Consider the following 11,945-nt stretch of genomic DNA (forward strand, 5'->3'; position numbering starts at 1 on the left):
CCCAACCCGAGTCGAACCCCAGAAGCAGCTTTTTCCTTTCTACACGACTGCAGCAGTCGCTTTCTTCACGTTTGATAAAACCACTACCGATTGCACACGTTTATTAAAACACTTCCCTCAAGCCAAACATTTTCAGACCTTCATTCCCGTGCTTACTTTAAACGTCTACAGCTAGATGTGGCACCGGCTCACTGCAAACACGAAACAATCAAAACTTGGAGGCAAAGTAAATCCCGAGACACTGCTGGCCCAGAATCCTGGAGTTTTAACCGTCTCTGTTCTGAGCCGTGCTGGATATTGAAACTCTGAACCATGTATAATTGTAAGGAATGCACTTTATCCAAAGTAATATCCCTGCGACGCATGTATGCAGACAGTACAGCAGAGGTGAGCTYCAGTACAGGGTTGGCCAAAGCAGGCAGTGGTAAAAAATACATTCAATAAAGAGTGAAATGAGAGCAGAGACAGGGGAAACKAAAATCTGAGGGGCTGGTGATTGTTGAGGCAGAGCTGAGAAGTTTATGACTGCAGGAAAGTCCACTGCTCCACACGGCATCACAATCAGACCGGATGGCAATGCAGTCCTGCCGCAGAGTGTACTGCATTTAATCGAAACAGTGACAAGGCAACCCGAGGAAAGTGTTCAGCTGACCATCAGGCACGGGGTAATGGCTGTTCTCAGCATCCGTTTTATTTTTTGGCCCCCCATTTACGTTCAATTTTTACAAAACAAGTGCATCCTAAAACAGAAAAAAAAAAAAAAAAAAACTCAACTGTGATCTGACTTTCAGTCATCGTGCAAAGAACAGTGATTTTAGACCAACCATAGCACAAGTAGTGAGAACTGAACCCTCTTGTGACGACTTGAAACGGCTCCYGAWTCTGCTGGAAGATATGTACAGTAATGCGGACGATCCGTCTTTTAAAAACTGCACATTCTTTGCGTTGCTGCAGTAAGCGGAGTATGAACTTCAGAGTGACTCTTCTCTTCACTCGCGCCACTCTGGATTGTTAAAAAAAAAAAAGAAATCTGAAGTAATAAACTGTGGATCGCCACCCATAAAACTGCAAAACTTAAATTTTTTTTTTTAACATGACTGATACACACCAAATTATTAAAAACTGACTTTCTATCTAAAACACTGATTTGTTGCTACCCTAGTCAGCTCCACAGCTAACGTGGCTCAGCTAAAGCAGAGTTTTTGTGTTTTACCTCTCCAGTCTCTGGTCAAGTAAATTGTTATTAAAGAAGACAAGACGACCTCGGAGCAGATCCCCTCCCAGGAGGGCTATGGCTTATGCTCTTACTGGGGCTAATTGGAAACGAGTAAGCCTCAGCCTTCTTGTCTGCTGTGGCTTTATTGCAACTCTCCCTTGGTCAACCAGCAAAGACCAGTGTATGTAGTTTTTTTATTTATCTTTTCTTTTTTTTTTTTTTACTTTCAGGCTCAAACAGGTTTCATATTTCAAATGTCACAGTCAACAGTGCTGAAGCCCGGAAGAGTTGCGCGTCCCTTCCTCCGGAGGTCGCTCTCGGGCCCCRTGTTGATGCGCTGGATCAGGATCTTCTCGTAGAGGAGYGGGTGATAGGCGCCCAGGGTGCAGGCGGAGTCGTAGTAACGCTCGTGGTAGTGGCACAGGTCGGACTGCCTCAYGGAGGGAATGTACTCGTACACGTGCACCTGCTCACACAGCGCCATCATCAGGAGAATGCCTGCAACGTCAACGTGAACAGAGAGAGAAAGTCCGGTGTTTATGTTTGAAATACTTAAATGTACATGTTTTTTTTGTTTTTTTTGCAAACATTTTGTTTTTATCAAATGCTGATGTTTCTATTTCGCACCATTTTGCTAAAGAGAACCTCATCGTGTTTGAGTGAGAGATGGAGTCACATCCACATCATGGGCACCTTTTTTTTGTAGCACATTTTAGGTGCTACAGTAACATTCCTGACTGCATGCAGTTAGTATAAAAATACCGGTGATGAGAGGGGCTGAAGCTTTATTGAGATAAATTACTGTCTGCAGCAAAAAAAAAAAAAAACGGTACATTTCATCAGCCTCCCCTGGATTTCTGCTTTACTACAAAATGACTTGTCATTTCTGACACTCTCCTTGCCATGTCTCAGGAAAACTGTATGACAGACTCATAGTTTGTTCAAACAGCTCTGCTACAGAGCAGCGTTGGTTCACGGTTCACGGTGCAAGCTGCGGTAGTAAGTTGACTCAGGATAAACGGCACCCAGTTTTCTGAAACCGAAACCCCCAGGATATGCACATGCTTATCCCAAAACCTACTCTGAATTTCCACAAAGCCCACGTTCTGAAACGGGCCCCAGGGGGAAAAAAAATTACTCAAAACACGGATGAAAACAATGTATGAAGAGTGAGTTTGGTCCCCACAGCGTGCGCTGCAGGAGAGCTTCTTGCTGCGACATGCTGGGAACATAAATGGCATTCAGCATAAATCTATATTAGTAGTTTTGTCATTTATCATCTCTCTACTCTTTCCTGCTGATTTTGGTTTATCATTCAGTCCCCGGCGATTGTTTTTGCGCTCGCAGCCCTAAACGTCTCCACATGTCGGAATCTTCTCYGCTTTTGCTCTCTCCGTGTGAACATTTTCAGCAAACTGTCAAACTGTGGGCATGTTTAGTAGGCCCCATTTTTTAAAATTATTCTCAACATGCTGCTAAAACAAAACAACCTTCGGGGCTTAAATATTAAACATGTCCAACGTTTATCTCTGTAAGTTCAGCATTTTCTTACTTTCTATAAAATTTTGCACCTTCTTTGCGTTTACTACAAATAACTTAATATTTGCACTTAAGTGCGTTATTGTTGTGCTTTTATTTCCCTGTATGTTTGGATCATTTGTGTTACATTTGGTGGAMGTTTCAAGTCAAAATAGAAACATATTTACTTAGAAATTTGTTGATGTGCTCAGTTTTTTGTTCTGTGGCATAAAGTGCAAAACCAGACAATATTTATGCCTATATATACCTATGTTTATGAATAAGCTGATGTGTAAAAGCAGAAAAYGGTGTCCGTTTTGTCCTGTGATGTTGGCGAATGGTGACACTGTCTTATAGAAGACGAATGGATAAAATTGTATTTTTTCATGTTTTTTTATTGTACAGCTCAGTTCCATAATATCTGGAAAGGAAAATACTYTTATCTTCATGACAGCACYCTGAAGAGATATTAATCACAACTTATCGTAAATTACTCTTTGCACATTTTCTTTTCAATAATTTTTCACAATTGAACCACTGAGCTATTAGAAGTTTGTTCTGTTCTTTATTATTACCTGCTGTGATGCCCTCTGTTTCAATTTGGAAGCTAAAAAGATCAACATTTTTGTAGGAATACTCTGTACAGAGAATTGGATAAAAGAAAAACATTTCCGATCCACAGTCTCTCAAAGATGAGGATAAATCTATTCACTGTGTATCTTTATCTTTTTTTTTTTTGACCTTCTGTTTCTCAGTTCTACAGGTGTTTCCTGGACCTGTTCCACTGCGCTCACTGGTCGTCAGAAAACGGCAAAACTTCGATGCCCTCCAAGACGACAGTAATCCCCTTGAACCGCAGAGTCCACAGCAACACAGTGGCCCAGATCTCCACAGATGCTCTCAACTAGTCTTACACCAACCGTTCCTCAACCTCAAGACCCCMAGCATGAAATCCCAAACAGTGAAACATCTGAACTAATATGCCATCGTGACAGCTTCAACTTTCCACGGGATTTCAGAGGCTGTGCGCAGGGATTGGCTTCCTCTCCGCCTCGAGGCGGTGATGCTTGGCGATATCGTCTCGCGCGGAGTCGGCGTTACGCGTCGTCCTGAACATGTTACACTGATTGAGGTCGTGGCTTTCTGCGTGCAGCTTTGATTTTCTTCCATGTCAAATTTATCAATGCCAACAATTTGCTTGCCAGTACAGAAAACAACCAACAGCTGATGTTGCCGGAAACCAACAATAATTTCTGGCAACACTTTTGTTTTTCCGTGAAAACAAACAAAACAAACAAACAAAAAAACATAACATGGCTGCTGTGTACTGGGCTTTTTTAAAGTGTACTTGCGTTTCTTTTWATTTCCTCAAGCCATCTTCTGTATTCCACTCAATTTCTGAGTATTTAAAGGACTTTTTAAAGTATGAATTCATCAGAAACCCACTTTGTGTTTGTTCAGATGTTCCCTCTCAGTCAATTCCCTCTTCGCCAATTTATACACCACTTTGTATCGATGCATTACCGTTTCATCCCAGCCTGCTTTTCATATCTGTAACTTAAACCGTGTCAAACCCACGTAGGCTACCTGGAGATTTTTCTCTCAATATGAAATATTTTKATTAATTTTTAGTGCATAATCTTAAAAATAATTCATTCTTAAATAATTTTTATTCTAAATTACATTTTATTTATACTGATTCCAGTTGCAAGTAAAAAAAAAAAAGATAAAAATGCTTTATATTCCAATTTTCAAGACAAAATYAAAATGTTACTAAAAGCAATTAAGTTGCCAAGAAAGATTCACATGGATTYTCTCAAAACTACTTTCCTCCAATAGCATTGTGCTCACTTTAATCAGTATTCTCATCTGAATGGCATATTTTAATAAGGGGGGACATAACCAATCGTTCTCATCATCTATTCACGCATTCATTAMATAAATCTGCTCAAGTGCAAATAAGAGCAAGGACTCAGATTGAACAGAATTTCCTTTTCTGAAAGATGCGACACGATGGCTGAATTATTACAGCACTGCGTTTGCTTTTAAACGTTTTTTTTTTTTTTTCATTTCTGTTAAAAAAAACTAAACAAAAGTAAAGCTTGTGTCTATTCTTCAGTTCGTCCTTCTGTCACTGTAAAAGTCAGACAAATAGAAACTAATGCCTTACTTCGAAATTTTGTCATAAATGTTGGGACTAAAACCTCTGCAGCTTTTTTTTTTTTTTTTTTTTAGCACTTTGACTGTAAATAAAGCAAAGATGTTTCAAAGGATCACAATAGTACATGTTCCACCACCATTTATCTTGTATGTAGCCAAAACCTAATAAATTTGTCTCTATGTATTAATTTGTCTTGTCATAATGTTCTTACGTCTATAAAACGGCTTGCGTTGTATTTTTTTCACAGCATTTTACTTCTTTACATTAAAGCCTACCTTTACCAGATTAAGATGTATTAAAATAAAACCCACTCTATCGAAGTCACAGGAAGGAAAGCAGCAGTGTCCCACGGTGGCGTAGAGACAATGAGACCAAACGGGGAGCTAAATGCGATATCTGTGGGGGAGTAAGAAATATCTGAGGCTATGATGCAACGCATTAKAAGAGTGATTAAGGAGGTTGTACACGCTTCCTACATAAGCATCTCAGGGGAATCTTGACCCTTTTTTGCAATTTTTTCCAGTAGAAATGAATAAAAAATAAAACCCAACCACTTTAAATGCATCTACTTACAGCGAAACATTCACAAGGTCTAAAAGAGAAAAGAAAATGACTAATAAAGCTTYGTTAGAGATGGAGTTGCCTCCCTGCGATACTGATGCCTGAAGCCAGTTGTGTATTCTGACAATGTGAGACGAATCCCTGTGGACGCCCCCTTCCACTCAAAGATTGTATTATTCATGTTTTTGGCTTCAATAAACGTCCATATGCAATGGAAAATTCACACATCATTTTTGGACTCTTGAACTTTGCAAGCGGAAACACTGCATGCAAAAACYGATCAATTAATTTTTGACTGGTTCCAAATTAAACYTTAATCTAAGAAATATCCCCAAATTGCTTTGCTTTGTTAATTAAATGYATGATAGAAATTATTCATTGGAAAGAAAGAAAGTTATCCGTCAGATAMATTTTTCAGGGCTGAGGAGGCTTAAAGAGCTGAAACCTGAAAAGTAGAAAGGCGGTACTGCAGGAAYGGTGAAGTATGTAGCACCCACATCTCGCTGCGCGTGTGTGTCCTCACCTATGAAGCCAGACGAGGGCGGATTGGGCTGGATGTTCTCCTGAGTGTTGCTCTGAATCACATCCCACAGTCGCCACACGTAGYTGGGGTGCAGGATGTAGAAGGGCTGGTCGGGGTGGGTCTTACGGTGATGTATGTACGGACCAAACAGGTTGTAGTCCGGATTGGCATACCACTGGAGAGAAAAATACAAAAAAATAAAATAAACACCTTAGTTGAAGAGAGAAGAAATTCATTTAAATGCTTACATATAAAACATTTACAGGTTTTAATAATTACCATAATAAAAGTTCTAGCACTTTAAAAACTACACTTACTAGATAATCTATACTTGATATCTGCAGTGCTTAAAGCGCATCATCATCTCAGATTCTTCCAGCATTTTGAAATTCAAAACGACATGAGACCCTTTTTAAAAAAAAAGGTTCAATTCCCTAAATGACGAAGGAAATACCMAGAGTTTTCTAAGTCCATCASTCACCGCCTAACAAAGATCTGATTTGTTGATTTAACTTTGTTACCAGTTAATTAGATTTCTTGGATTACAGTTATAATAGCAGAGTGTGCAGCAGGGAAGCCACCATAGAAAACTTTAAGCTTTAAGCGGATAGATGAGCATCTTAATGTTTTTCACAGCGTCAATACCGCAGATTAACTCACACTGGCACAGTTTCCATTAAACCTTCACCAAAAAAAACAAAAAAAAAACTAAACGTAAAAACGTTTAAAGCAACATGAGACATTTTACTGTTTCTGGGTGCAATTTGTTTGGGACATCATTTAATTAAAAGGCAGCAGTAAAAGTTGCCATGGCTTGTAAAGCCAATAAAAGTAGTCAATGCTGTRTGCATCATGAGTAAAACAATGCAGACAGAAGTTAAACCACTACATATTTGTTYAACTTTGTTCAGAAAATCATCATCTTCTGAACAAATCTCTCCTTTAAGGTTGTGTTTCTTTCATAGGAATGTATATCACTGACACATGTATGTATACATTTGCGAACYTAGAAATKAATTCCATTATATTTTCCCTAATTCYGTGTTATTTTATTATTGAGATTATTAGCAGTTTTTATTAATCTATGCACGGCACTTTTCTATTTTAGTTTTATTTGAACAGCAAATCTTACCAAGAGATGGTTTCATCCTTAAGYTACAATATGTAGCTAAAATACATAACACTGTTTATATATTAACATCTGTGGTGCAGGAGAACTGATAGATTTATATTTTTTAAATAGCATTCATACTTTAAAATATATTTTGAATCCATTAGAACATATCTGTGGTCATTTTTGGAAATTAAGAATTACATTTTTTGAATTGTTCTACTCATGTTGAAAGGTCAAGAGATATAATAAAAAAGAAATGTGAAGACACTTGCAGAAGATGAAAGGCTCACATGATGTCAAGCAGTTCAAGAGAAGCAGGCACCATTTATTTTGKCTTGGAGATGAACTGGCACTTCGGCTTCATATTCATCCCTGATTCACCGTTTCCACTAAGGCCAGAGCAACACGCGGCTGTGTCTATGGTGGCTTCCCTGCTGAGTATAAGCACACTCTGCTATTATAACTGTAATCCAAGAAATCTAATTAACTGGTAACAAAGTTAAATCAACAAATCAGATCTTTGTTAGGCGGTGACTGATGGACTTAGAAAACTCTTGGTGTTTCCTTCGTCAATGTTGATGTGTTCATTTCATATTTCACTCTGCAACATATTCAATTGMTACTTGTCTGTWATTCACACTCTTAGTTGGTCATGTTTKAATTTGTTGTTAGCCTTGGAGTTTAAAAATGCGAGATGGCTGAACAAGACGGACTTAAAACAAAATCGCTTCAGTAAAAGAACATGGAGAATACACGAGTCAGCAGAGATCACCGGGTTTTTCCTTTTTCCATTATTTGCCAGAGACAAGATTAGACTTCAATTAAATCAAACACTAACATTAAGTACAGGAATTATTTTTTAAAATAAGAGTATTTGAAATTAAAAGGAATGAAAAGGGTAGAAACTAGAGATGTGCCTTTCAGGTTTTTTCCTGCCGATTCCGATCACCCATGAGGGCCGATCACCGATACTGATCACATAATTATTATGTTTTTAATCATAAGCACTAATGGTTACATTATGTGGAAAAAGGAACCATGAATTCACCTTAATTTAGACAAAAACTTGTTTTTAATAACTTTTTCCAAGAAAAAAACTAAACAAAACAGGCATTGTGCAAATTGTCCTGCTATTGATAATACTATCTTTAACAGACTGATAACATATGAAGGCTCTGAAGAGGCTAAAGAGCCAAAATAAAACCTCTCAACATTACCAAAAAAATTCAAGTATACAGGATCCATTACAATAAACAATCCAGAGTTACTGAATGAAAACTTCCTGATAGCATGGCGGCTAGCTGATTACTGCTAGCTCTGAGTGGCTGTTTCTGACTGAGAGGAGTAATTATGCAGAACAGGGAGGAGATCGATTATTTTTTCAGAGATTATCTGTCTCATGTTAGAACAGCGTAAGTTTTAATACGCATGTAAAATGTAACTTTTTAAGTTAGATGCTGCAGTTTTAAGCAGAGGTTCGGTGTGAGAGTCACTACCAGGTGGAGCAGAAGCGACGCTCCGTCTGTGAAATATTACTACCTGTAGCGCGGAGCAGCGGTTCAACAGCGAGAGCAGAACCAGCGTCTTACATCGCAGCTCGAAGACTTAAATAATTTTGCGGGTTATTTGTTTAGCTTTCTGACTGTCATGCTAATAATCCRGGTGAGTGTTTGTAGCTGTGCGCTGCTTTACCTGCTATCTGATCCTCCATATGTCTTTTTTACTGCAGTGASCCTCGATGTAGCCAAACTCCGTCAAGTATGGCATTGTTTTTATTCCATATTAGATTTGTCGTGTTGATGCATTTTGACGTGCTTCAATTTTCCGCCGCAACACGCAAACTTCCCCATTTAAGTTCCACATTGCTTAGGATTTGTTGCTGCGCRTTTGCGCAGTGTGAAGGAAAGAGGAGACCAGCTGCACAGGCAGGCTGAGAAATGAGAAGCAGGTGATCAGTTTGTGTGATTGGCAACAAGAGATCGTGATCGGCAATCACCGATCATACACTTTTTCACAGAAATCGGCCGATTATGATCGGTGGCTGATCGATCGGCACACCTCTAGTAGAAACGCATCGATCCTTAGCTGAATATATCGATTTCAACTGATTAAGGTGACACTTCAGTTAAAACAWCATATTTTCTTCTACTTTCTGGACAACATGAAACTTTCCCTGTAATAAAAATACTAATAGAGACAGAAAAAGGAAGAGAAAGGAAAGATTTGCAGTAAAAGCCCCGGGCCATGAATTAAACATTGAACAGTTTAGTTGAGGTACGACGACTCAGAACTTGGTGAACTTCCATAAAAACYTGAGCAACACCTGGAGTTTTATGGTTTTCTCCCATTTTCTGTGTGGACATCAAAGCATCCGGCTCCTTACTGTAMCTATGGCAACCCTGCAGCCAATTCTTATAAGCATTAAACAACAGATCAATCAGCTTCATTTAAAAACAAAGAAGAAAATTATATGCAATACATTACATACATTTATGCAATTTGGTCCACTTGCATTTTTATTTTGAGAAAACTTAATGATCTTTTGCATCACAAGTCACAGATTTTTGTTTCATTATTTGAAAAGTTAACCAGCATACTTCTTGCCACTTTTTTCTGAACTTTGTGCTGCTTTCTTAATAATTTGGACTCAATCTAACTCTGCTTGACAAAGCCTGAAGGGGCAATTTTTACTTTAAATTGGAAGAACATCTTTAAAATGTAAAAAGTGCAGCTACGTACAATAAATATTCTTTGGTGAAAATAGCYKGCATTCCAGAGGCTGTTTTTCTATTTTTTTGTAGCAGACTTCTAAGAAAAGAGAGAAAATAAATGACTTTAAGCATTAGTTGTTTATTACYGTTTTAGTGACTGAGRTTGGTAGCRAACCCAAGAGTAGCATTACTTCAATACATTTTTACAAGTGTTTCTCAACAGCACAGACCCTYTGYACCAAGCAAAGTGTAAGCGGTCTGGTTTTTGCCAGACTAAAGGCATTTTCACACTGCACGGAACGGCACGGAACGGTTCCAGCCCTGTTGTGTTTGCATATACACCGAGGGCGCCATCGAAGCTGTACCTGATTTACTTTTGAAACTAAACAATGGTTTYGATGTAGCGGCCGAAGTCTTTTCCTCAGAGATGCGGCGGAAAACTTTCTCTTCCCTCATTGACCGATCTAGCTCATTCTGTACTCGTTCATCAGCGAGTAAGCGGAGGAAGAAAAAAAACCTCATAATTAGACCAGGTGATTGCACTATATTGAGATGAATCCATTGCTAATTAAAACTAATAATAAAAATATTGAAAAGAGCACTCTTTACAAAATACAGTTTAGTGAGAGCCAGCTGTCAATGGAAAATCAACGTCTGACTCCATAACAACCAGCGGCCAATCAGCTGCTGATTCTAAGCAGAACCGCTTGGCCGGCCCAGTTGGAACCACAGCTCTTGTGGTTCCAACTTGTGGTTCCGGGTGGTTCTAATGCAAACACGGTCGGAACCGTACCGTTCCGTACCGTTCCATGCAGTGCAAAAACGCCTTAAGTCCATCTCAAATATTTGGTTTATTATCACAGCTGCATATATGAATTTGGGGAAATAAATGTGTGTTGGGTGTGCAGAAGCCTTATATAAAGACATTTTTAATTGCTTTCTTCATTCTCCTTCGACCAATTAACATTTCAGTGAAAAACGCAACAAAAAAACAAAAACCATGACAAGATTTCCAAACGGATAACAATGTGATCTGTCATTTCAAATTACATCACAAATACTCAGAGGTTTATTCTGATGCTAATTTGATTTCCTTGAAGCAAAAGCTAATAGTCACAAACAAAGAAAAAAAAAACTTTATTTGAAACATTTACCGGACTTTTAATGACCATGAAACTTTAACAAAAGCATTGAGAATACTCACAGCCATCAATAAAGACATAATAAAAAAATTTAAAAATTCAAAAAGCGGGACKGCCAATTAACAATACCAGGTGGATGATTTTTCAAACTACACTTTAGTAGTGCTCTTGATTTCATAAATTCAGACAATATTGTCAACACTTGACAGCAGCACAGGAGGCAAGGCTGTTGAGACGAGAGCTTTAAAAACACCGGGCCTTTTCCAGAAATCTTGAAAATAATCCTTCTCCCTTTCTGCTTGTGTCTGAGAATTTCTCACTGAACGTTATTTGAATTTAAGTAAACTAGTTACCCTTTCTCTTTAAATCTGTTTTTTTTCCCAGTTTCTCTGAGCAACATTTGCTAAGAGCACGACTTTTTCTTGATGTGGTCGTTGTGTGAAGCCRCTAAGGCACAAAGAGTAAAATCATTTTCTTCTGTTTCAACCCAGAGAATGAAATGGAAAAAGCTAATTAACAATCTAGTGGATTTTTTTTATTGTAATGCCATACTGAGGAATAATTTAAACCATTCAGACAGCAGACCACCAACAGCATGAATGCAAATCAATTTTAATTGCAAATATAAAAAGTAGAACAGATCTCACAGACTGTGGGAACTAGAGATGCATAAATCATGCTTTCCTGGCTGAAACAAGTTTGTGTATTTACAGGTTGAGCTGCTGTTATTCCCATTTTGACCAATTACAATATTTCTTCCCAAGAACTGCGGCACATAAAAGAGGAGAAAGAGCTGATAGTTCTCTCATGGAAGTAGTATTGTTGGAAGCATCAGAAAATGAAGAAATTACAGGATTATCCGCATTCAAGTATTAGGATATGTACCCAACATCTTATGTTTAATAAATAATTAATTAGAACTTGTCATTAGAGTTGATTATTAACTTCTGTAAACTGACAGCACAAAGAAAGAAAGAAAGAAAGAAAGAAAGAAAGAAA

At 38.3% G+C, this 11,945-nt stretch overlaps 1 protein-coding gene across 1 annotated transcript in view; it reads left to right on the plus strand.

The window, feature by feature from the left end:
- The window catches only part of tmtops2b (teleost multiple tissue opsin 2b), a 30,731-nt gene extending 25,653 nt beyond the window's left edge, over positions 1-5,078 (plus strand). Inside the window, exon 4 of the mRNA XM_008434773.2 lies at positions 3,490-5,078. Within this exon, the coding sequence (XP_008432995.1) occupies positions 3,490-3,642 (153 nt within the window). The 3' untranslated portion in view covers positions 3,643-5,078. The remainder of the gene's footprint in view (positions 1-3,489) is intronic.
- Positions 5,079-11,945: the final 6,867 nt, after the last annotated feature.

This window comes from Poecilia reticulata, linkage group LG2 (assembly GCF_000633615.1).
Source record: "Poecilia reticulata strain Guanapo linkage group LG2, Guppy_female_1.0+MT, whole genome shotgun sequence".
NCBI classification, from domain to species: domain Eukaryota; kingdom Metazoa; phylum Chordata; class Actinopteri; order Cyprinodontiformes; family Poeciliidae; genus Poecilia; species Poecilia reticulata.